This window comes from Bufo gargarizans, chromosome 6 (assembly GCF_014858855.1).
Source record: "Bufo gargarizans isolate SCDJY-AF-19 chromosome 6, ASM1485885v1, whole genome shotgun sequence".
Classification (NCBI taxonomy): domain Eukaryota; kingdom Metazoa; phylum Chordata; class Amphibia; order Anura; family Bufonidae; genus Bufo; species Bufo gargarizans.
Window position 1 is genome coordinate 278224567 of NC_058085.1, and position 26863 is coordinate 278251429.

At 46.5% G+C, this 26863-nt stretch overlaps 1 protein-coding gene across 1 annotated transcript; it reads left to right on the forward strand.

The window, feature by feature from the left end:
* Nucleotides 1-10119: 10119 nt before the first annotated feature.
* NELFCD (negative elongation factor complex member C/D) lies at nucleotides 10120-22613 on the forward strand. Its single transcript, XM_044297473.1, has 15 exons — nucleotides 10120-10282; nucleotides 10887-10999; nucleotides 12391-12500; nucleotides 13503-13612; nucleotides 13817-13924; nucleotides 14016-14168; nucleotides 14267-14397; nucleotides 15141-15306; nucleotides 15756-15890; nucleotides 16260-16399; nucleotides 17039-17153; nucleotides 18181-18276; nucleotides 21439-21579; nucleotides 21673-21802; nucleotides 22420-22613. The coding sequence occupies exons 1-15, from the start codon at nucleotides 10196-10198 to the stop codon at nucleotides 22452-22454; spliced, it is 1770 nt and encodes a 589-aa protein (XP_044153408.1). The 5' UTR covers nucleotides 10120-10195; the 3' UTR covers nucleotides 22455-22613.
* Nucleotides 22614-26863: the final 4250 nt, after the last annotated feature.

Genomic DNA, 26863 nt, shown 5'->3' on the forward strand with positions numbered 1-26863 from the left:
TCCCCTGATCTAAATCCAATTGAGAACCTTTGGGGATGGATGGCAAGGGAAGTTTACAAAAATGGACAACTGTTCCAGTGACAGTAGATGGCCTTCGTGTGGCCGTCTTCACCACTTGGAAAAATGTTCCCACTCACCTCATGGAAACGCTTGCATCAAGCATGCCAAAACGAATTTTTGAAGTGATAAACAATAATGGCGGAGCTACTCATTACTGAGTTCATGTTTGGAAGTTGGATTTCTGTTTTGGGGGGGGGTTTAGTTTTTTTTTGGAGGTGTGGTCCTAAACTTCTGATCAGCTGAAAAACAGCCTGTTTCAGTTTATTCGTTGTTTTCATTAAATTGAATGCTCAAAAAATGTTTTGTCTCACTCCCATTTCTTCTTGTTGCATGTTGAAGCTCTACTTGGAACCTTGTTAAGATCCAGCCATGCTAAATCAGATTTTTTTTAGCACCTCCAGGCAAACAGCAGTCAGGTATTATGCAATGAGCTTAATGGCCCTTTCCAATTTTATCTTACAAGCAAATCCATATAAGTCTACTGTGTCCTGCAGGTCTTAGTGAAATGTAATGTGGATTCCACCTTTGCCATGCAGATTTTGCCATCAATTTTGTCTGTGCCGTAAAATTCCAGTATATCCAGTATATTCACACATCCGCAATTCCATTCCGCATTTTGCGTAACGGAAATTGCGGACCCATACATTTCTATGGGGCCGCACGAGCCCCGATCCGGAAATGCGGACCCGCACTTCCGGGTCGGCAATTCCGATCCTGAAAAAAATAGAACATGTCCTATTTTTGCCCGCAATAGCGGACAAGAATAGGCATATTCTCTTAGTGTCAGCAAAATGCAGAACGCACATTGCCGCTGTCCGTGTTTTGCGGATCCGCAAAACATACACTGATGTGTGAATGGACACTTATGGAGTTGCTCAGTATAGAGTCCATGGGGGAGAGTTATCATAACCCCTGTGCCAGAATAGTATTGGCTAATTTAGAGGAAACATTTGCAGCTTTTTGCACCTTCTCTGCCACAATCTGTACTATTGTTACTGCTAGGGCTACACGGCGGCATGTGCGACATAATAGCAGTCAATGGTGTCGCACTGCGGCATGCTGCGACTGCGACACAAATGTCGTAAAAATATATCCAAGTTGGATTTTTGTTGCGACTGTCGCGTCGCAGAATGTTTCACTGCAACACCATTGACTACCATTAGAAAAAAATGCAGCGTAGTGTCGCAGTGTAGTTGTACAATTTTTAGCGCTAGACACGTCGCCATGTAGCCCTAGCCTAAAAGAGGGTAGGGCATGTGGAGGAAGGAGACAGATATTATCCATGAAAGCTTTACCAGCTCCAGGTATGCACCTCTGCAGTGCAGATAGACTTGATAAATCTTCCCCCATGGCTGTAGTGTCCGGGCAGGAGTCTCCAGGGACAGTAGGGGGCATTCAGTAAAACTGGCATTTAATATTCTGGCATAAATCTTTGGTACCAGATACACCACAATTTATTTTTATATATATACACAGTACAGACCAAAAGTTTGGACACACCTTCTCATTCAAAGAGTTTTCTTTATTTTCAATTTTATGAAAATTGTAGACTCACACTGAAGGCATCAAAACTATGAATTAACACATGTGGAATTATATACATAACAAAAAAGTGTGAAACAACTGAAAATATGTCATATTCTAGGTTCTTCAAAGTAGCCACTTTTTGCTTTGATTACTGCTTTGCACACTCTTGGCATTCTCTTGATGAGCTTTAAGAGGTAGTCACCTGAAATGGTCTTCCAACAGTCTTGAAGGAGTTCCCAGAGATGCTTAGCACTTGTTGGCCCTTTTGCCTTCACTCTGCGGTCCAGCTCACCCCAAACCATCTCGATTGGGTTCAGGTCCGGTGACTGTGGAGGCCAGGTCATCTGGCGCAGCACCCCATCACTCTCCTTCATGGTCAAATAGCCCTTACACAGCCTGGAGGTGTGTTTGGGGTCATTGTCCTGTTGAAAAATAAATTATGGTCCAACTAAACGCAAACCGGATGGAATAGCATGCCGCTGCAAGATGCTGTGGTAGCCATGCTGGTTCAGTATGCCTTCAATTTTGAATAAACCCCCAACAGTGTAACCAGCAAAGCACCCCCACACCATCACACCTCCTCCTCCATGCTTCACGGTGGGAACCAGGCATGTAGAGTCCATCCGTTCACCTTTTCTGCGTCGCACAAAGACACGGTGGTTGGAACCAAAGATCTCAAATTTGGACTCATCAGACCAAAGCACAGATTTCCACTGGTCTAATGTCCATTCCTTGTGTTCTTTAGCCCAAACAAGTCTCTTCTGTTTGTTGCCTGTCCTTAGCAGTGGTTTCCTAGCAGATATTCTACCATGAAGGCCTGATTCACAGAGTCTCCTCTTAACAGTTGTTCTAGAGATGTGTCTGCTGCTAGAACTCTGTGTGGCATTGACCTGGTCTCTAATCTGAGCTGCTGTTAACCTGCAATTTCTGAGGCTGGTGACTCGGATGAACTTATCCTCCGCAGCAGAGGTGACTCTTGGTCTTGCTTTCCTGGGGCGGTCCGCATGTGAGACAGTTTCTTTGTAGCGCTTGATGGTTTTTGTGACTGCACTTGGGGACACTTTCAAAGTTTTCCCAATTTTTCGGACTGACTGACCTTAATTTCTTAAAGTAATGATGGCCACTCATTTTTTTTTACTTAGCTGCTTTTTTCTTGCCATAATACAAATTCTAACAGTCTATTCAGTAGGACTATCAGCTGTGTATCCACCTGACTTCTCCACAACGCAACTGATGGTCCCAACCCCATTTATAAGGCAAGAAATCTCACTTATTAAACCTGACAGGGCACACCTGTGAAGTGAAAACCATTTCAGGTGACTACCTCTTGAAGCTCATCAAGAGAATGCCAAGAGTGTGCAAAGCAGTAATCAAAGCAAAAGGTGGCTACTTTGAAGAACCTAGAATATGACATATTTTCAGTTGTTTCGCACTTTTTTGTTATGTATATAATTCCACACGTGTTAATTCATAGTTTTGATGCCTTCAGTGTGAATGTACAATTTTCATAGTCATGAAAATAAAGAAAAATCTTAGAATGAGAAGTTGTGTCCAAACGTTTGGTCTGTACTGTATATATAAATATATATATATATATATATATTTATATATACCGTATTTTTCGCCCTATAAGACGCACCTACGTTTTTGAAGAGGAGAATAAGAAAAAAAATGTTTAACCAAAAGGTGTGCTTTTGGTGGGTTTTGAAATAATGGTGGTCTGTGCATGACACTATTATGGGGGATCTGTGGATGACGCACAGTTATGGAGGGGATCGGTGGATGGCACTTATGTGGGGGATCTGTGGATGGCACTGTTATGGGGGGATTTGTCGATGGCACTTTTATGGAGAGAGGCATCTGTGGATGCAACTATTATGGGGTGGGGGATCTGTGGGTGGCACTATTATGGGGTGGAGGATCTGTGGATGACACGGTTACGGGGGAGATCTGTGGATGACACTGCTATATATGTAGATATCCAGAAAAATAAAAAACGGAGACAGCACGTCCAAAAAGGTGCAAAAAGTGGAATTTATTCCGGATGCAACGTTTCGGCTGCGTGTTAGCCTTTTTCAAGCATGCATATACAATTAAAGGTGGGATTTACATATGGCTTCACATATGGCTGCAATATCATACACCATGGCGTCACTCATGGCTCTTACACCTCAGGCTACCCGCCCAAGTTCACTGGCACATCAGGGTTAAGGTATGTTTTTACAAACTGCTGATAATAATGAAGTTAATTGCATCACAGGTCACTCCCCCTTTTGTCTTTGTATGTGGGTATTTAACCCCTTAAGGACCAGGCTCATTTTCACCTTAAGGACCAGGCCATTTTTTGCAAATCTGACCAGTGTCACTTTAAGTGCTGATAACTTTAAAACGCTTTTACTTATACAGGCCATTCTGAGATTGTTTTTTCGTCACATATTGTACTTCATGACACTGGTAAAATAAAGTAAAAAAAATTAATTTTTTTGCATAATAAAATACCTAATTTACCAAAAATTTGGAAAAATTAGCAAATTTCAAAGTTTCAGTTTCTCTACTTCTGTAATACATAGTAATACCCCCAAAAATTGTGATGACTTAACATTCCCCATATGTCTACTTCATGTTTGAATTATTTTGGGAATGATATTTTATTTTTTGGGGATGTTACAAGGCTTAGAAGTTTAGAAGCAAATCTTGAAATTTTTCAGAAATTTACAAAAACCCAATTTTTAGGGACCACTACAGGTCTGAAGTCACTTTGCGAGGCTTACATAATAGAAACCGCCCAAAAATGACCCCATTCTATAAACTACACCCCTCAAGGTATTCAAAACTGATTTTACAAACTCCGTTAACCCTTTAGGTGTTGCACAAGAGTTATTGGCAAATGGGGATGAAATTTGAGAATTTCATTTTTTTGCCTAATTTTCCATTTTAACCCATTTTTTCCACTAACAAAGCAAGGGTTAACAGCCAAACAAGACTGTATCTTTATTGCCCTGACTCTGCCGTTTACAGAAACACCGCATATGTGGCCGTAAACTACTGTACGGCCACACAGCGGGGCGTAGAGTGAAAGGCGCGCCGTATGGTTTTTGGAAGGTTGATTTTTATGGACTGGTTTATTTACACCATGTCCCATTTGAAGCCCCCTGATGCACCCCTAGAGTAGAAACTCCCTAAAAGTGACCCCATCTAAGAAACTACACCCCTCAAGGTATTCAAAACTGGTTTTACATACGTCGTTAACCCTTTAGGTGTTGCACAAGAGTTATTGGCAAATGGGGATGAAATTAGAAAATTTCTTTTTTTGCCTTATTTTCCATTTTAACCCATGTTTTCCACTAACAAATCAAGGGTTAACAGCCAAACAAGACTGTATCTTTATTGCCCTGACTCTGCCGTTTACAGAAACACCGCATATGTGGCCGTAAACTACTGTACGGCCACACAGCGGGGCGTAGAGTGAAAGGTGCGCTGTATGGTTTTTGGAAGCCAGATTTTGCTGGACAGTTTTTTTGACACCATGTCCCATTTGAAGCCCCCTGATGCACCCCTAGAGTAGAAACTCCATAAAAGTGACCCCATCTAAGAAACTACACCCCTCAAGGTATTCAAAACTGATTTTACAAACTTTGTTAACCCTTTAGGTGTTGCGCAAGATTTAATGGAAAATAGAGATACAATTTCAAAATTTCACTTTTTTGGCAAATTTTCCATTTTAATATTTTTTTCCCAGTTACAAAGCAAGGGTTAACAGCCAAACAAAACTCATTATTTATGGCCCTGATTCTGTAGTTTACAGAAACACCTCATATGTGGTTGTAAACCGCTGTACGGGCACACGGCAGGGCGCAGAAGGAAAGGAATGCCATACGGTTTTTGGAAGGCAGATTTTGCTGGACTGGTTTTTTGACACCATGTCCCATTTGAAGCCCCCCTGATGCACCCCCAGAGTAGAAACTCCAAAAAAGTGACCCCATTTTAGAAAGTACGGAATAGGGTGGCAGTATTGTTGGTACTAGTTTAGGGTACATATAATTTTTGGTTGCTCTATATTACACTTTTTGTGCGGCAAGGTAACAAGAAATAGCTTTTTTGGCACGTTTTTTTTGTTGTTATTTACAACATTCATCTGACAGGTTAGATCACGTGGTAATTTTATAGAGCAGGTTGTCACGGACGCAGCGATACCTAATATGTATACAATTTTTTTTATTTATGTAAGTTTTATACAATAAATTCATTTTTAAAACCAAAAAATTGTTTAGTGTCTCCATAGTCCGAGAGCCATAGTTTTTTTCAGTTTTTGGGCGATTATCTTGAGTAGGGTCTAATTTTTTGCGGGATGAGATGACAGTTTGATTGGCACTATTTTGGGGTGCATATGACTTTTTGATCGCTTGCTATTACACTTTTTGTGACGTAAGATGGCAAAAAATTGCTTTTTTTACACAGTTTTTTTTTTTTTTTTTTACGGTGGTCACCTGAGGAGTTAGGTCATGTGATATTTTTATAGAGCCGGTCCATACGGACGCGGCAATACCTAATATGTATACTTTATTTTTATTTATGTAGGTTTTACACAATGATTTTATTTTTGAAACAAAAAAAATGATGTTTTAGTGTTTCCATAGTCTAAGAGCCATAGTTTTTTCAGTTTTTGGGCGATTATCTTGAGTAGGGTCTCATTTTTTGCGGGATGAGATGACGGTTTGATTGGTACTATTTTGGCGTACATGCGATTTTTTTGATCACTTTTATTACTTTTTTTGGGAAGTAAGGTGGGCAAAATTTCAATTTTCTCATAGTTTTTATTTTTTTATTTTTATGGCGTTCACTGTGCGGGGAAAGTAACATGACCGTTTTATAGATCAGGTCGTTACGGACGCGGCGATACCTAATATGTGTAGTTTATTTTATTTTTTTAATTTTTATTCAGTGATAAATGTTTTTTTTTTTTATCTTAACTTTTTTCACTTCTTTTTTTTATTTTTTGACCCAGACCCACTTGGTTCTTGAAGATCCAGTGGGTCTGATGTCTGTAAAATACAGTACAGAACCTATATAGGTATCTGTACTGTATTTTACTTACACTGAACAGATCTATGCTTTCAGCACAGATCTGTTCAGCACCATGGACAGCAGGACGCCTGAGCAGGCGTCCTGTTGCCATGGGAACCTTCCCCGTCTGCCACAACTTCGCAGACGGGGAAGGGTGAGGACTGGGGTGTCGGGGGGCTGTCTGGGGGCTCTCTCCCTCTCCCATCGGGGGGCTGCAAAGGCACAGCAGCCCCCCGATCGGAGAGGGAGGGAGCTCCCTCTTACTGTTAACCTTTTCCATACAGCGGTCCGTACGGACCGCTGTATGGAAAGGGTTAAACGGCTGACATCGCATCAACGATGTCAGCCGTTTATACCAGGGTGCCAGCAATGTGCTGGCACCCTGGTATACCCACTGTACACCAACGATTACGCAATGGGAGGCGGGCGGGGGATCGCGATCCCGCCTGCCGCACCGCCCGCCTCCCGCAACGCCCCCACCGCCTGCGACACCCCCCCTGCACCACCCGCCGCCATCAAATCATGCAGGGGTGCAGGGAGGGGTGTACTATATCAATTTTAGGAACTCTAAAGCTTCTGATCCCCGCGGTCAGATCAGAAACTGCAAAAAGCGCAGCAAACCGCAGGTCTGAATTGACCTGCGGTTTGCTGCGATCGCCGACACGGGGGGGGTCAAATGACCCCCCCTGGCATTTTAACAGGATGCCGGCTGAATGATTTCAGCCGGCATCCTGTTCAAATTAACCCCTGCGGCGCCGGAATGCCGATTTTAAAGTCAGGACGTACCGGTACGTCCTCGGTCCTTAAGGACTCGGGAAATAGGGCGTACCGGTACGTCCTCGGTCCTTAAGGGGTTAAATCCCACCTTTAATTGTATATGCATGCTTGAAAAAGGCTAACACGCAGCCGAAACGTTGCATCCGGAATAAATTCCACTTTTTGCACCTTTTTGGACGTGCTGTCTCCGTTTTTTATTTTTCTGGATATCTACAAGTTGTTCTACTAGGGGCTTTTTACCACCCCTCCTGGAGACGAGCACCCAATACATCATTACCAAGGAGTGCTGTCCACCCATATTTTTTCACTGCTATATATGTGTCATCCACAGATTCCACCCCATAACATTGTCCCCCAATACATCGGGCCCCGCCACTCACAACACTATTTCTAAACCGTAATCCTTATCCTCTTAATAACGTTAACTAAAGTTGCGCTCTCCCCTGTATCAGCACTTACTAACAAGCATCCGGTGCAGGCAGAGCAGCTGGCAGCGCAACGTCACTCACTGACGTTGTGCGCCTGCATCATTCATAAAGTGGGGGGAGCAGGTGCGCAACGTCAGTGAGTGACGTAACGCTGCTAGCCACTCTGCCTGCTCCGGATGCTTGTTAGTAACTGCTGATACAGGGGAGAGCGCAACTTTATTTAACATTATTAAGAGGTTAAGGATTACGGTTTAGAAATACTGTTGTGAGCAGCAGGCCCGGAGTAAGAGTACAGTGACTGCACCGGGCCACACCACAAGTTCCCGGACTACAGCCCCTCCTCCCTCCCCGATGATACATCGCAGTCTGCGATGCTGCAGCATTGCTGAATGCGATGTAAAATGGCAGCATTCGCCCCATAAGACGCAGGGGCATTTTCCCCCCACTTTTGGGGGAAAAAAGTGCATCTTATGGGGCGGAAAATACGGGATATATATATATATATATATATACACACACACACTAGCAGAAGGACCTGGATTTGCACAAGTATATTTCATTTAATGTTTGTGTGTGTGTTGTTAAATGATATCGACAGTATCCCCCCATAACAGTGACCTCTACAGCACCCCACCCCCTTAAGGCTAGGGCTACACAACGATGTGTCGTGTGACATTTATTCGCACCAATGTCGGCGACAATTTTTATAATGATAGTCTATGGTGTTGCACTGCCATATGCTGCGACAGTAGCAAAAAATCCATCAAAAATGTCGCGTGACACATTTAGCAGTGTAGTTGTGCCCTATGTGTAGAGCGACACATGTAGCAGTGTAGTTGTGCCCTATGTGTAGAGTGACACATGTTGTAGTGTAGTTGTGCCATGTGTAGAGTGACACATGTCGTAGTGTAGTTGTGCCCTATGTGTAGAGCGACACATGTCGTAGTGTAGTAGTGCCCTATGTGTAGAGCGACACATGTCGTAGTGTAGTTGTGCCCTATGTGTAGAGCGACACATGTAGCAGTGTAGTTGTGCCCTATGTGTAGAGCGACACATGTCGTAGTGTAGTTGTGCCCTATGTGTAGAGCGACACATGTCGTAGTGTAGTAGTGCCCTATGTGTAGAGCGACACATGTCGTAGTGTAGTTGTGCCCTATGTGTAGAGCGACACATGTAGCAGTGTAGTTGTGCCCTATGTGTAGAGCGACACATGTCGTAGTGTAGTTGTGCCCTATGTGTAGAGCGACACATGTCGTAGTGTAGTTGTGCCCTATGTGTAGAGCGACACATGTAGCAGTGTAGTTGTGCCCTATGTGTAGAGCGACACATGTAGCAGTGTAGTTGTGCCCTATGTGTAGAGCGACACATGTAGCAGTGTAGTTGTGCCCTATGTGTAGAGCGACACATGTAGCAGTGTAGTTGTGCCCTATGTGTAGAGCGACACATGTAGCAGTGTAGTTGTGCCCTATGTGTAGAGCGACACATGTAGCAGTGTAGTTGTGCCCTATGTGTAGAGCGACACATGTAGCAGTGTAGTTGTGCCCTATGTGTAGAGCGACACATGTAGCAGTGTAGTTGTGCCCTATGTGTAGAGTGACACATGTAGCAGTGTAGTTGTGCCCTATGTGTAGAGCGACACATGTAGCAGTGTAGTTGTGCCCTATGTGTAGAGTGACACATGTCGTAGTGTAGTTGTGCCCTATGTGTAGAGCGACACATGTCGTAGTGTAGTTGTGCCCTATGTGTAGAGCGACACATGTCGTAGTGTAGCCCTAGCCTAAGTAGTGCTCTTTTGTACTCTGTATTCCACTTAATATATTGTGGGTTTCTTCGTTAGAATACACCACATGCCCCCTCCTCACAGATTTACACCCCAGAAACCCCCCCCCCCCCCCCACAGATCTGCACCCTCATGGCCCCCAGGATACACCACATTCCCCCCTCCCCATAAAGCCCCCTACCCCATAGATCTGTACCCTCATGTCCCCCGGATCTGTACTGTAAACCCCTGTAATCGCACCAGATTCCACTCCACCACCCGGATACGCCTGCCCTCCATGAACCCACCTGCCCCCTCATATATAAGCTCCCCCTCACCAGCTCCCCGTGAAGCCCTGTGTACTCTACCCCTCATCCTCTCTCACACAGCCCCATCCTCATCTCCCTCAAGCTCCTGCCGGCTGCCGCAGCCCGTGTTTGCCAGAAACGCCCACATTTGGTCATGTTACCATGAAGGAGCATGTGACCAGTGACGTCACAAACCTCCTTCTAGCAACTACATTCTAGCATCTACCATAGAGGCAGGGGAGATCCCCCCCCCCTTCCCCAACCTTTGAAATATGGAGCCCGACTATTTCATAGGGAGCGGCAGTGGCGGAGCGGTCCACTCTGGGACCATTATCGGAGACTGGGAGGACCGAGGAGCGGTGAGTGTCCGCAGACCGAGATGAGATGACCCGGGACTTGTAGTACTACGGGAAGGCTGATAGCTGCTGAATTCCATAGCAACCAATCGGATGTTTTCATACAGTTCTGTGCCAAGCCGTGTGATCAGTTGCTACTGGCAACCTCAGTGTTTGCACTTCTGTGGATACATGATTTCCCACAGCTGACCATCTGTATGCAGCCAACATGGCATCCGCCCCTCTGTATGCCCTGTCAGAGCGCCATCACCAGGGGGGAAAACGCAGATGTAGGCAGACTCCCTCATTAATGGTCCTAGTGGGAAATGGAGTGTCCCTTTAAGCCCAAGTCAGACCTCTGTGTAGGGTTTGTATGTTCTTTCTCACACTGTGAAAACATGCGGATGGTTTAATAGCCCCCTGTGTCTGTGAGGTAGGGACTGATCCTGGTGGAAACCCATGTGAAGATGCTTTGTGATGTGGCCCCTGGGGTGTCACTAGTAGCCAGATGAATGGATTTGTATTACGATGACCCTGTCATGTGATTGTGAAGGACATGTAAACCCGAGTGGCTGTTTCCAGGAGTAACCGGGACAAACCTTACTAGCATTGCTTTGTTTTCTGGCAGGATGAAGAGTATGCTGAAGCGGAGGACGATGCCGAGGTGCAGCAGGAATGTCTGCAGAAACTATCCAGTCGCGACTACATCATGGAGCCGGCTATATTTAACACCTTAAAGAGGTGGGCGCTGCCCCTGTGTGTGCTGTTCAGAAGTGCAGGTAGCAGCCGTATGGACATCTGAGTGCGGAAGAAGCAAGGGGCAGTCTCCACTGCTCAGGACCTCACATCTCGCCCAGCCCTGACAATCTGCTTCCTGCGCTTCTGCGCCGAATAGCAGCGCAAGCACAGAGTTCCTGCTACTGCAGCAGCGACTGTGCGCGCACTACTACCCGGTCTTACTCTGAGTTACGCTGGTGTCCGATGCACCACAATTATTCAAATTCAAAGAAATGAAATTATAGCAGCACTTGGGGGGGGGGGGGGGGGGTGTCCGATTGGTGCTGGTGCCAGCGCCAGCGATTATGGGCACCAGCCTGTCGTACCCCCGTAGTCCAGAATATAAAGAGAAAGACTGCACTTGGTCAAAACGTTGCATAGACTTGAAGACTAACGAGTCCTGCGGGTTTTCTTTATATTCCACAATTATTAAAGGGGTTGTCTTGGCTTTTGATATTGATGACCTGATTGGAGTATTGGGGGGGGGGGGGGGGTCAGACTCCTGGCAGCCCGGCCTATCAGCTGGGCTGTTGCCTCTTCCTAGACTTGTGATGTCACATTCATTGGTCACATGGTGTGTTTGTTATAGTCAAAGGAATTGACCTGACCTCCCAGTACTAAGCACAACTGGTGGTGCGCTTGGTAAACTGTGACCAGGGCTCTGCAGAGGGCAACAAGCTCTTCGAACACCTGATCGACAGGGGTGCCAGGGCCTTGGCCCCCACCAATCCTATATCGATGACCTATCCTGAGGCCATGTGATGCATTCAGACCGGTCCCTACCCTGTGTCTTGTGCGGCACAAAACCCTTCAAAAGGTCTCACATTTTAACACAAGTGGGGCTTGCTCCAAAATCTGTGACTTCTTGATGCCAATAAACTGCTGTACACAGTTTAAAAAAATCAAAATGATAACGTCTGTGACTTTCTCTTATAGGCTAAGGGCGGTTTCACACGAGCGAGTCCATTGCGGGAATCGCGCTCCGTGTGCGAGTGTGATCCTCCGCTCTGGACCTGCAGGAGCGCACGGCATTATCACGATTTATAATGCTATGTGTCTCTGCATGGCCTTTTTTCCACAGAATCATAGTGACATAAAGCTGTCGGTATGATTCTGTAGAAATAAGGTCAAGCAGAGACACATAGCATTATAAATCATGATAATGCCGTGCGCTCCTGCAGGTCCAGAGCGGAGGATCACAATCGCACACGGAGCGCGATTCCGGCAATGGACTCGCTCGTGTGAAACAGCCCTAATACTAAGGTATGCCATGATTTTACTGAAGCTTGCAGGTGACCTAATGTTGCACAGAAGACCCACCGAAATGTGAATTTTGACTCTCCTCTTGTGTGCAGGTATTTCCAGGCAGGTGGATCTCCGGAGAACGTCATTCAGCTTTTGTCAGAAAATTACACTGCGGTAGCCCAGACTGTAAACCTGTTGGCAGAATGGCTCATCCATTCAGGTACGTGGGGCTTACCAGGGGTTGACAACTAGTGGTTTGTGGAGTTGAGTTTTGTTGGATGATGAGAGTATATTGGGCCAATATAAAACTTAGGTTAGAATTCAGCAGAATAGAGGTCATTCCACTTGGGACACAGATTGGCGTGATGGCAGAGTGGAGACTATCCAGCCATCGGACATTGTGGCTTAGGCTACTTTCACATCTGCATTTTTTTTTTTTTTCTGGATCCGTCATAGATCAGCAAAAAATGCTTCCGTCATAATACAACCATCTGCATCCTTTATGAACGGATCCGGTTGTATTATCTCTAAAATAGCCATGATGGATCCGACACTAAAACCATTGTAAGTCAATGGGGGACGGATCCGTTTTCTTTTGTGTCTGAAAACGTATCCGTCTCCATTGACTTACATTGGGAGTTATGACTGATCCGTCTTGCTCCGCATCCCAGGATGCCCTCAAAAACGCTGCTTACAGCTCATTTTTGTGCGTCATGGGAATGAAATGGAACGGAATGCATTCTGCTGCGCTCCGTTCCCTTAAGTTCAGTTTGTCCCTATTGACAATGAATGGGGACAAAACTGAAGCGTTTTCCTGCGGTATTGAGACCCTATGACGGATCTCCATAGTGAAAAGGGAAAGCGCAGATGTGAAAGTAGCCTTAGCCGAGACTGTATAGCTGTGATGGCATAGTGGGGGACAATCCAATAGTGGGGGACAATGGAACATATTAACAGTGGGGGCTATTATCTAGCTGCGAGACGTGTTTCCAGAGCAGCACGTATCCAGCCACGGAATATGATGGTGCAGCTCGGACTATCCACATGTGGGACTTGATAGCAGAGCGTGGGTAATGCAGCCACGGCAAAGCAAGGAGTTCTAAAATGTATACAAAGATCCTACAACAAGTCAGAATACATAAAATAACCATATAATCAGTGAGAGGTTTCTTTGTCGGGGGTCATTGTGCCTAGCATTGAATATCATTTCATGTTATTTCAGGAGTGGAGCCCATACAAGTCCAGGAGACAGTGGAAAACCATTTGAAAAGTTTGTTAATTAAACATTTTGAACCGAGAAAAGCAGATTCCATATTCACAGAGGAAGGAGAGGTAATTACTAGTAATCTTATTTAAAGGGGTTGTCCAGCTTGGCAGTTTTTCTGGTTGTCCCCACCCCCACCTCGTTGGAGCTGCAAAGGGAAACATACCTACCGGCTCCCCACCACTGGATTCGGGCTTTTTCAGGTCAATGCTTCTGTCTCAGTGCTCTGGTCCCTGCTTGTCAACTTCCAGTTGTCCCAACTTTGATTGCAGACTCCTGCATGGCTGGAGCAAATGATTGCCCACACCACATGGAGGGACCTGTTTTACAAGCTTGCTGAGGCGCATCCAGACTGTCTGATGCTGAACTTCACTGTGAAGGTGAGGGACACTTGATAACAATACATTCTTCTTCCTGACCAGATAACAAGATGCAGATTACTATAAATCATCATTCTGTTGTGTCTTCTAGCTCATCTCGGATGCTGGGTATCAGGGGGAAATCACAAGTGTCTCCACAGCTTGCCAGCAGCTGGAGGTCTTCTCCAGAGTGCTTCGTACATCACTAGCCACCATCCTTGATGGAGGAGAGGAGAACCTTGAGAAGAACCTCCCTGAGTTTGCTGTACGTGTCTGTCTCAGTCTTGGCTTGCTGGGACTGGTCATCGGCAGCCTGTTCGCCTCCACTAAGCTTGCTTACACTCTTGTCTCTTCTTCTTGTAGAAAATGGTTTGCCATGGAGAGCACACCTATCTGTTTGCACAAGCAATCATGTCTATATTGGCACAGGAGGAGCAGGGAGGATCTGCCATGCGCAGGATTGCACAGGAGGTGCAAAGATTTGCTCACGAAAAGTAAGAGATTTTTTTTGTTAATGGGGCACTATACTTTCAGTACACATTTGATATGTGTTAGGAACCTATAAACCATTTAGATTGGTGGGAGTCTGAGCGCTGAGACCCCAACGATCTCTTGAACGAGTGGAGAGAAGTGCTCGCTTTGCATGCTATGTCTCCTTGCTGCGCAAGACAGGACCATAGACTTTCTGTTGAGTCCGCCTCGCTTCCTTCCTGAGAGAGAACATGCTAAGCAAGGGCTTTTCTCCCCTCATGATAGAAATTGGAGGGTCTCGGCACTCACAACCCACCGGTCTGTCCCTATGACATATAAAAAGTTTACTGAAAGTACTGTGCCACTTTAAGTACTGTATATATATTTTTTAGCAATAATCCAATACAGAACGTGAACATTTGAAACCTTCTAATATATCTTATAGGACAAAGTGTCGTCTTCCTCACATTCTAGCCTCCTGTATTTTCCCTATGCCTTGTAAATGTTCACGAAATTCCTTAATAACCCTAAAAATATGTCTAGTGTGGAGAGGTAAATAAAAGACCGGGAGGAGGGGGATGCAGCTGCAGTCACTGCGCCTCAGCCTGAGGAGCGGCTTATGTTTTCAGTTGAAAAATATGTCTTTATGGTGGTACTTTTTTGTCCTATTTTACCTGGTACTCAATACACGAAGTTCAGAGCTTTTGGGAACACAAAAATGATAATTCAGATAATTGTTCTTTTTATTGTATAATCTTTTCTCCAGAGGCCATGATGCCAGTCAGATAACTCTTGCATTGGGAACTGCTGCATCTTACCCTCGGGCTTGTCAGGCACTCGGTGCTATGCTATCCAAAGGAGCATTGAACCCAGCCGACATTACTGTCCTGTACAAGATGTTTACCAGCATGGACTCCCCCCCTGTAGAGTTGGTGAGTATGTGGAGGTGGCTGTCATTCCCAGTCTGCACCTTTTAATGGCCAGAACTGTCAATTTTCTTCTCTATATGTATTGTCATAATGTATATTATTCCATGTATAAAAATTTCCAGGCCCTCCACAGTGACTGCAATGCATGTTAAAGGGGGTTTCCGAGACTTTACAACTAATGACCTATCCTCAGGATAGGTCCTCAGTATCTGATTGGTGGGGGTCTGACTCCCGGGACCACCACTGATCAGCTGTTTGCAGAGGCACTCTCAGTATTGCCGTGGCCTTCTCTCAGCTTTTCCTAGGCCAGTGTTGTCACGTGATGAATGTGTAACATTGGAATACATAGGAATAGTACCTCTATGTATGCTTTATAACATACTTTCCTGCCTCTTGCCTTGTTGATTCCGTAACTTATACGTGTTCCATACGTATGCTTCCTTCTCTCTTAGATCCGTGTTCCTGCCTTCCTGGATCTTTTCATGCAGTCGCTCTTCAAACCTGGTGCTAAGATAAACCAAGACCACAAACATAAATACATTCATATATTGGCTTATGCTGCCGGCGTGGTGGAAACGTGGAAAAAGGTATACTGTGAGCTATTTAAGAGGAGAACCTGATCATGGCATTCATCCTTAAAGGGGTTGACTAAGCTATAGATATTGATAACTTATCTTCAGGATATCAATCTCACAATGGTGGGGGTCTGACACGTGACACCCCTACAGATCAGCTGTTTTGGGCAGCCAGAGCACAATAAATCATGGGCCATTATGGTTGTAGAGATACCAAATTTATATAGTATTTTTTATGATTTTGTACGATAAAAACATTTTTAGAAAATAATTTTGTTGCTGTGTCTCAAAACAATTTTTCTGTCGCATGTTTTATGAGGATGGGCAGTTTTCATTGGTGGCCTTCTAATGCCAGTCTTCCTCTTGTCTTGTTTGCCGCAGAATAAGCGAGTTAATATTAATAAGGATGAACTGAAGTCCACATCTAAAGCGATAGAGACTGTCCATAATCTGTGCTGCAACGAGAACAAGGGCGCATCTGAGCTTGTGGCCGAGCTTGGCACATTGTATCAGTGTATCAGGTAGGTGGTGAAGTTGCAGGGTGGTCAGTGGCATTGCTACTTAAGGGTACTTTCACACTAGCGTTATTCTTTTCTGGCATTTGAGTTCCGTCCTAGGGGCTCAATACCGGAAAAGAACTGATCAGTTTTATCCTAATACATTCTGAACGGAGAGAAATCTGTTCAGGATGTCTTCAGTTCAGTCTTTTTGCCTTTTCAGGACGGAGATAAAACCGTAGCATGCTGCGGTATTATCTCCGTCCAAAATTCTGAAACACTTGCCGGAATGATCCGGCATTTTTTCCCATTGAAATGCATTAATGCCGGATCCGGCCCCGAGTGTTCCGGCAAAACGGATCTGTTTTTGTGGTCTGCGCATGCTCCAACCACAAAAAAATGTGTAAAATAAATAAATGCCGGATCTGTTTTCCCAGATGACACATCTGAGAGACGGATCCGGCATTTCACTGCATTTGTCAGACGGATCAGGATCCCAATCTGTCTGACAAATGCCATCAGTTTGCATACGTTTTGACAGCGACGGAACTGCCTGCCGGAATCCTCTGCCGCAAGTGTGAAAGTACCCTTAGAATGGTGGGCGTGACTGCGGAGAGGTACTTCCGGGTAACAAAGCTGGATTTTTATTTTTCTCTGCACCAGGTACCCAGTGGTGGCAATGGGTGTTTTGAAGTGGGTTGACTGGACGGTATCAGAACCTCGTTATTTCCAGTTACAGACAGATCATACTCCTGTACACCTGGCCCTGCTGGACGAGGTGAGTGTAGCAAGGTTTAGAGGCCATTTGTAGAAATATATTGTATTTAGGCAATTTTAGCCATGAGTGTTTTATGACCTGAGTGTGCCGCCTGCTATTCACCAGGGACGTGATCGAAAACCGGTCCTTTCTATAGTATTAGACTGACAAATAATAATCTTATAATATTGTCAACAGATGTATCATTATATACTTCTCCTTTTATATGTATTATCGGAATGGAGATGAATGCAACTTTAAGAAACACTCAGGAAGAATCTAACACTGCATTAGGCCTAGTGGAGGACTGAGAGGGCGGTGTATGACACATGGGGTATATTTACCCCCCCCCCCCCCCCCCCCCCCCCAATGTATGGAGCATTTCCCAATCTCACTAGGAGCAGGCGTGATCAGGAGGATGATGCTCGGCCTTTGTGCTTTCCTCATCAGCCCAGCGGGCGTGGCGACCGCATTGCACTTGCTGCTAGGGAAAACGTAGACCAGGGAATGATGCCCGGACTGTAATGGATGACAGACGCATCAGCCAGATTTGACTAAGATACCTGAATCGGGCTGCTGTGACTGTCGTCCATTACAGCAGTACACGCACAGTAATCATTACCATGTGTACTGGCAGACAAGGCCTGGGCCCGATTGCCTGGGCAGCCATGCTAATGCAGGCCGTGTCGCTGCTGCAATGGACAGTACCCAGATTTCACTAAATGGGTATCTTCACATGAATGATTTATTGCAGGGACCTTCAGTCTGTGCTTAGCATATTGCTGCATGTTCTATCGTGGTCTGTTTTTCCTACAAGACCCAATCACAAGTTTCTAGTCGTTCATCTGAAAGAGGCCTTACATAGGGTGTCTGTTCCAGGGAATGTCCTTTTTGATCCTATTTGTTTTATCTATTCTTGGCAACATGATTTGAGGACTCTCGGTGCTTCCCTGTCTGACCCGCATGTGACAGAAAAAAATATAATTTTTATTCAAAATGTACAGCAAGAAATTGTTTCCAATACTGTGTCCTTTCACTGACTTGGCAGATCAGCACTTGTCACCAGCTCCTCCATCCGCAAGTCCTGCAGCTGCTCATTAAGCTGTTTGAAACGGAGCACTCGCAGCTCGATGTCATGGAGCAGGTAAGTGGCTGCAGCTGCATTGAATAAAGTGCTCGTCTCATCAAATGCCACTTCTTGTCTCCACAATTTGTTTCAAAAAATATTACCCCCTTCTCAGAACTCGCTCTACTGAATGTGCCCATGATCTTACAGATAGGTGGTAATTCAAGGAAATGTGCCACCAGAAAATGACCTATTGTTTTAAAGGGAGTCTGTCACCTCCATATGGCCATATACGGCGCTTACATTGCCCTATAGCACACCTATACAGGATTGTAATGGTACCTTTGTCTTTAGACTTGCAGAAGCTGGAAAAACGAACTTTGATTCATATGCAAATGAGCACTCGCAAGTGCCCAGGGGCGGCGTTCACTGTGTTGGAGCCAAGGCTACCCTGCCTTTTTTCATTGTATGCCCGCCCTCCTATTCCCTTGCGTCATCCTTCGGTCCGGTCAAGATCCCGCTCGTGTGCACTGCCTCGCCAGGCCGGAGCATGTGCACTGCGATGCCCATTGTGGGCACGGCATCACTTTACCAATTTGCCGGCAAACGGCACATTGCCGCTGTGCGCAGGCGCGGGATCTCGACCGGACCAAAGGATGACGCAAGGGAATAGGGCGGGCAGAGGCTTGGGCGGGGAAACCATGAAAAAAGGCTTCTGCAAGTCTAAAGACAAAGGTACCATTACATTCATGTATAGGTGTGCTATAGGGCAATGTAAGCGCTGTATATGGCCATATGGAGGTGACAGACTCCCTTTAATCACATTTTTATGTTTAACATATTTGTAAAGAATTTTGATGACCTTTTACATTTTCCATGTCAACGTCTATATTTAACCAAAAACCATAAAATCCTGCAGTTTTCCCACTGGCCACTATGCCTAATAGGCGCAATTACCTGCTTATCTATACACAGAGGTGATATTACAGGCAGGATTAGAATGACAGATAAGACAGGATCCACCTGTCTTTCCTTGTATAGAATGACCTCTGCACAGGTCACGCCCAGAAAACTCTCCCATATCAGTCAATGAGGTCCCCTCCAGACCATTGTGTCTGTGGACTGTATGTAGCCAATGTAAAGCAATTTTCTTAATGCTTTTTAGATAGTGTTATTAACAGCTCAGGCAAGATGGCTGCCCCCAGAATCATGTTCAGGAAATAAAATTAAAAAAAAATCTACAATCTGAGAATAAAATGAGGTTTTATCTGGCAGAAAAAAAATTTGACGACACATTTCCTTTAAAGGGAACCTGTCAGCGGCAAAAGCTTCCAAACCGCCAGCAGTACCTTCTAATATGTTTCTAATGATTTTCTTGAAGTATGAAAAACGTTCTTTTATCCTCCGTCCGCGCTGTTTTCTAGGCAGGCTTGAAGTCAATGGGGCAGCGGCCTCTTTGCTTCAAGTCAAGGTAACTGCGCCCCCTTCTTTGCCCCTTCGGTGTGACTGACCGCGCTTATGCCCGACAGCCAGCTGTCAGTCACAGGCGAAGGGGCAGGGAAGGGGGCGCAGTTACCTTGACTTGAAGCAAAGAGGCCGCTGCGAGAGGCAAATGTATAGAGGAGGAGGTGTAGAGAGACGGAGAAAGTCGGGTTGTGAATGTTATCAGGATAATGTTAAACCGAAAGGAAACAGTAGGTCTGCCACCCTATAATGGTCCTGGGAGAGGGACCTGCAGAGCCTGTGGGACCCAGAACCCAGATGGGAGAGAGTGTTGTGCTGTGTGTGATACTCCTCGTCCACACCACACGAGAGGATTGTATTCTGTGTTGCCTGGATCACTGTCCGTCCCCTCAGACACCCATCCCATGTTTTTGTCATTAGGATGACACAGGTGAGGGGAGAAAGTTAGACCAAGATTAGGAAACAGGCAATCCAGTTATCGTACTGATTGATCACATTCCTCTTGTGTCTTCTTTTTTTTTTTTTCTTCTTCTCCTTCCTTTCCTCTTATCTTATTTCTTTCCTTTACGCTGGGTTCACACCTGAGCGTTTTACAGCGCATTCAAACACGCTGTAAAACGCTCAACACATGAAAACCAATGCTTCCCTATGGCCCTGGTTCACATATGAGCGTTTTACAGCGCGTTTGAACGCGCTGAAAAACGCCCTACGCTCAAAAAAGTTCTTGAGCTTCTTTGGGGCGTCTTGTCGTGCGTTCCCGTACATAGACCTTCGGGAACGCGCGACAATGGGCGTTCGCTTGTCTCTGTATGCGCGATTGTAAACGCCGGTACAATTGTGCATACAGAGCGCTCCTTTCAGAACGCTCAGGTGTGAACCCAGCGTTAGGCCGAAGGCACACGGCCGTGTTCCGTGGCCGAAAGCGGTCTGTGGTATGCCGGGCCGGATTCCTGTTCAGAGCAGGAGCGCACGGCGTCATTGGTTGCTATGACGCCGTGCGCTTCATGCCGCCGCTGCTGTACAGTAATACACTCGTATAGTAAGGCAGTGTGCATTCGGCCTTACTCTCCTTTGGTATAGTATAAACAGCAGGATGGGCGCAGATTTTTGTATTGTCTTTTAGAACACAACCACAGCTGGGGAATCATAGTATTACATGGTGGCCCTCCATTCTGGCTCATAAAGAGGTGAAGCCTGAGCAGGGGGCCTATATCCAACGGAAAGGGTTATCTTCATGAGTTAGCCCTGCTATGAGAATAGATGGGGTCATTTATGAAACTGGTGTCAAGTAGCACTGGCTTAGATGCCCACAGCAACCAATCAGATCGCACCTTTCATTTTGGACAGCTCCTTTGGAAAATGAAAGGTGGCATCTGATTGGTTGCTGTGGGCAACTAAGCCAGTTCTACTTTACACCAGTTTGATCTAATGACCCAATTAGTGTCCTATTTAAAAGAAAAAATGGCAGGCCTGCCCTATTCATCAGCCTGGGTCATTCCCTATCCCCTTTTGCTAATCCCTATTGGAAACAGTCAGGAAGTTTGGTGGTAGACACCCCTCTAACAGCTTCTGCTAAGCTCTTAAAATACTATCAAATAATTTGCTTTTGAATTACCGTACAGTTTCACATGTAAAGTCAGACGTTTCCCAGGACAAGCCGCGTGCAGCCATTGAGCCTTCAAGGGATATTGAGGGATTTCAGCTCCTGAAGCCTGCAGAATTCTGTCTATAATATAGTGTTTGATTCATCTTCTTCATATGCATATCTTAATTTAGCTGGAGCTGAAGAAGACCCTGTTGGACCGAATGGTTCATCTGTTGAGTCGAGGGTATGTGCTGCCGGTTGTCACTTACATCCGCAGATGTCTCGAGAAACTAAACACCGATATCTCTCTTATCCGATACTTTGTGACAGAGGTAGGTCACGTTCATGTGTCCCCACTGTTCCATTACCTGTAAAGTAGATCAACCTTTCCCCACCTTTTTATACATTATAATTTTTCCTTCTAGGTCCTGGATGTCATTGCGCCTCCATATACTTCAGACTTTGTGCAGCTTTTCCTTCCCATCCTAGAGAACGAAAGTATAGCTGGCACCATTAAAACAGAGGGAGAACATGATCCTGTGACAGAGTTCATAGGTAAGGGAGCAGCAGCTATTTTTTGGGAAACATTCAGAAGAAAGCTAGGAGATTGAATTACGAATATAATTGTCCTCCTCAGTATTGTCTATGGTTCACTGACCTGTAATATCTCATGGTAGGCACGTTATAGAAGTGTGCCAATGTCTCCTACTGCAAAAATACATATTCTTGGCCAGCAGGTGGCACTAGTCATCTGTGTACCCGTTACCTGCAGTTATAATTGTGGGCACTAGAAGGCGCAGTATACCTTGTCACTAGGGGTAGTGTTGATGCTTCATCCGAAGTCGCTTCGTTCAAAACTTCGGAATAATACTGTACGGAAATCCGTCTCCGTACAGTATTAGAATGTATGGGCTCCGATGAGCCAACGTTAATTATTTGCGAAGCCGACTTTGTGAATAGCTAACTTCGGCTCATCGGAGCCCATACATTCCAATACTGTTCGGAGATGGATCTCTGTACAGTATTATTCCGAAGCTTTGAACGAAGCGACTTTGGATAAAGCATCTGAAGATTGTTTCGCTCATCACTAACTAGGGGTCCCTTTTTATGTAAATATATCATAAAGTGTGGAAAACTTCTAATATTCATGTCGCTCTGTTTTGCTATTTCAGCTCACTGCAAATCCAAATTCATCATGATAAACTAACCAGCTGGAGAGAACCCAGTCCTGGACGTGGAGTGAGGGGCAACTTCTCTGTTTTGTTTTAGTTTTGTTTTTTCCCCTAATTTGTATATATAGCAACCCCCCTACATTTTAAGAAGTTTTGGGATTATTTTTATGAAATATAAAATATTATTTTACAAATTTGATTTGTCCATCTTTTTAAGCGGGGAGCAGTGTGTGAGAAGCCAGCATTGCTTTTCTATGCTGTGTGTCAAATTTCTTCTTGAGGGACATTATTTTAAGGGGTTCTGACTAGAGTTGAGCGAACACCTGGATGTTCGGGTTCGAGAAGTTCGGCCGAACTTCCCGGAAATGTTCGGGTTCGGGATCCGAACCCGATCCGAACTTCAACCCGAACCCCATTGAAGTCAATGGGTACCCGAACTTTTCGGTACTAAAAAGGCTGTAAAACAGCCCAGGAAAGGGCTAGAGGGCTGCAAAAGGCAGCAACATGTAGGTAAATCCCCTGCAAACAAATGTGGATAGGGAAATGAATAAAAATAAAAATTAAATAAATAAAAATTAACCAAAATCAATTAGAGAGAGGTCCCATAGCAGAGAATCTGGCTTCACGTCACCCACCACTGGAACAGTCCATTCTCAGATATTTAGGCCCCGGCACCCAGGCAGAGGAGAGAGGTCCCGTAACAGAGAATCTGTCTTCATGTCAGCAGAGAATCAGTCTGCATGTCATAGCAGAGAATCAGGCTTCACGTCAGCCACCACTGCAACAGTCCATTTTCATAAATTTAGGCCCAGCACCCAGGCAGAGGAGAGAGGTCCCGTAACAGACAATCTGGCTTCATGTCAGCAGAGAATTAGTCTGCATGTCATAGCAGAGAATCAGGCTTCACGTCACCCAACATTGGAACAGTCCATTGGCATATATTTAGGCCCCAGCACCCAGACAGAGGAGAGGTTTATTCAAATTTGGGTAGCCTCGCAATATAATGGTAAAATGAAAATAAAAATAGGATTGAATGAGGAAGTGCCCTGGAGTCCAATAATATATGGTTAAGGGGAGGTAGTTAATGTCTAATCTGGACAAGGGACGGACAGGTCCTGTGGGATCCATGCCTGGTTCATTTTTATGAACGTCAGCTTGTCCACATTGGCTGTAGACAGGCGGCTGCGTTTGTCTGTAATGACACCCCCTGCCGTGCTGAATACACGTTCAGACAAAACGCTGGCCGCCGGGCAGGCCAGCACCTTCAAGGCATAAAAGGCTAGCTCTGGCCACGTGGACAATTTAGAGACCCAGTAGTTGAATGGGGCCGAACCATCAGTCAGTACGTGGAGGGGTGTGCACACGTACTGTTCCACCATGTTAGTGAAATGTTGCCTCCTGCTAACACGTTGCGTATCAGGTGGTGGTGCAGTTAGCTGTGGCGTGTTGACAAAACTTTTCCACATCTCTGCCATGCTAACCCTGCCCTCAGAGGAGCTGGCCGTGACACAGCTGCCTTGGCGACCTCTTGCTCCTCCTCTGCCTTGGCCTTGGGCTTCCACTTGTTCCCCTGTGACATTTGGGAATTCTCTCAGTAGCGCGTCTACCAACGTGCGCTTGTACTCGCGCATCTTCCTATCACGCTCCAGTGCAGGAAGTAAGGTGGGCACATTGTCTTTGTAGCGTGGATCCAGCAGGGTGGCAACCCAGTAGTCCGCACACGTTAAAATGTGGGCAACTCTGCTGTCGTTGCGCAGGCACTGCAGCATGTAGTCGCTCATGTGTGCCAGGCTGCCCAGGGGTAAGGACAAGCTGTCCTCTGTGGGAGGCGTATCGTCATCGTCCTGCCTTTCCCCCCAGCCACGCACCAGTGATGGACCCGAGCTGCGTTGGGTGCCACCCCGCTGTGACCATGCTTCATCCTCATCCTCCTCCACCTCCTCCTCCAGTAGTGGGCCCTGGCTGGCCACATTTGTACCTGGCCTCTGCTGTTGCCAAAAACCTCCCTCTGAGTCACTTCGAAGAGACTGGCCTGAAAGTGCTAAAAATGACCCCGACCCCTCCTCCTCGTCCTCCTCCTGGGCCACCTCCTCTTCCATCATCGCCCTAAGTGTTTTCTCAAGGAGACATAGAAGTGGTATTGTAACGCTGATAACGGCGTCATCGCCACTGGCCATGTTGGTGGAGTACTCGAAACAGCGCAACAGGGCACACAGGTCTCGCATGGAGGCCCAGTCATTGGTGGTGAAGTGGTGCTGTTCTGTAGTGCGACTGACCCGTGCGTGCTGCAGCTGAAACTCCACTATGGCCTGCTGCTGCTCGCACAGTCTGTCCAGCATGTGCAAGGTGGAGTTCCACCTGGTGGGCACGTCGCATATGAGGCGGTGAGCGGGAAGGCTGAAGTTATGCTGTAGCGCAGACAGGCGAGCAGCAGCAGGATGTGAACGCCGGAAGCGCGAACAGACGGCCCGCACTTTATGCAGCAGCTCTGACATGTCGGGGTAGTTGTGAATGAACTTCTGCACCACCAAATTCAGCACATGCGCCAAGCAAGGGATGTGCGTCAAACTGGCTAGTCCCAGAGCTGCAACGAGATTTCGCCCATTATCACACACCACCAGGCCGGGCTTGAGGCTCACCGGCAGCAACCACTCGTCGGTCTGTTGTTCTATACCCCGCCACAACTCCTGTGCGGTGTGGGGCCTGTCCCCCAAACATATGAGTTTCAGAATGGCCTGCTGACGTTTACCCCGGGTTGTGCTGAAGTTGGTAGTGAAGGTGTGTGGCTGACTAGATGAGCAGGTGGAAGAAGAGGAGGAGGAAGTCGAGTAGGAGGAGGTGGCAACAGGAGGCAAAGAATGTTGCCCTGTGATCCTTGGCGGCGGAAGGACGTGCGCCAAACAGCTCTCCGCCTGGGGCCCAGCTGCCACTACATTTACCCAGTGTGCAGTTAGGGAGATATAGCGTCCCTGGCCGTGCTTACTGGTCCACGTATCTGTGGTTAGGTGGACCTTGCCACAGATGGCGTTGCGCAGTGCACACTTGATTTTATCGGATACTTGGTTGTGCAGGGAAGGCACGGCTCTCTTGGAGAAGTAGTGCCGGCTGGGAACAACATACTGTGGGACAGCAAGCGACATGAGCTGTTTGAAGCTGTCTGTGTCCACCAGCCTAAATGACAGCATTTCATAGGCCAGTAGTTTAGAAATGCTGGCATTCAGGGCCAGGGATCGAGGGTGGCTAGGTGGGAATTTACGCTTTCTCTCAAATGTTTGTGAGATGGAGAGCTGAACGCTGCCGTGTGACATGGTTGAGACGCTTGGTGACGGAGGTGGTAGTGGTGGTGGTGTTGGTGGTACATCCCCTGTTTGCTGGGCGGCAGGTGCCAACGTTCCTCCAGAGGCGGAGGAAGAGGCCGAGGCGGCAGCAGCAGAAGAGGCCGAGGCGGCAGCAGCAGAAGAGGTAGCAGGGGGAGCCTGAGTGACTTCCTTGGTTTTAAGGTGTTTACTCCACAGCAGTTCATGCTTTGCATGCAGGTGCCTGGTCATTCAGGTTGTGCTCAGGTTCAGAACGTTAATGCCTCGCTTCAGGCTCTGATGGCACAGCGTGCAAACCACTCGGGTCTTGTCGTCAGCACATTGTTTGAAGAAGTGCCATGCCAGGGAACTCCTTGAAGCTGCCTTTGGGGTGCTCGGTCCAAGATGGCGGCGGTCAGTAGCAGGCGGAGTCTCTTGGCGGCGGGTGTTCTGCTTTTGCCCACTGCTCCCTCTTTTGCTACGCTGTTGGCTCGGTCTCACCACTGCCTCTTCCTCCGAACTGTGAAAGTCAGTGGTACGACCTTCATTCCATGTGGGGTCTAGGACCTCATCGTCCCCTGCATCGTCTTCCACCCAGTCTTGATCCCTGACCTCCTGTTCAGTCTGCACACTGCAGAAAGACGCAGCAGTTGGCACCTGTGTTTCGTCATCATCAGAGACATGCTGAGGTGGTATTCCCATGTCCTCATCATCAGGAAACATAAGTGGTTGTGCGTCAGTGCATTCTATGTCTTTCACCGCTGGGGAAGGGCTAGGTGGATGCCCTTGGGAAACCCTGCCAGCGGAGTCTTCAAACAGCATAAGAGACTGCTGCATAACTTGAGGCTGAGACAGTTTCCCTGGTATGCATGGGGGTGATGTGACAGACTGATGGGGTTGGTTTTTTAAGGCGCCATCTGTGCGCTTTCTGCAGAAGACTGGGTGGGAGATAATGTGAACGTGCTGGATCCACTGTCGGCCACCCAATTGACTAATGCCTGTACCTTCTCAGGCCTTACCATCCTTAGAACGGCATTGGGCCTCACCATATATCGCTGTAAATTCTGGCGGCTACTGGGACCTGAGGTAGTTGGTACACTAGGACGTGTGGATGTGGCAGAACGGCCACGTCCTCTCCCAGCACCAGA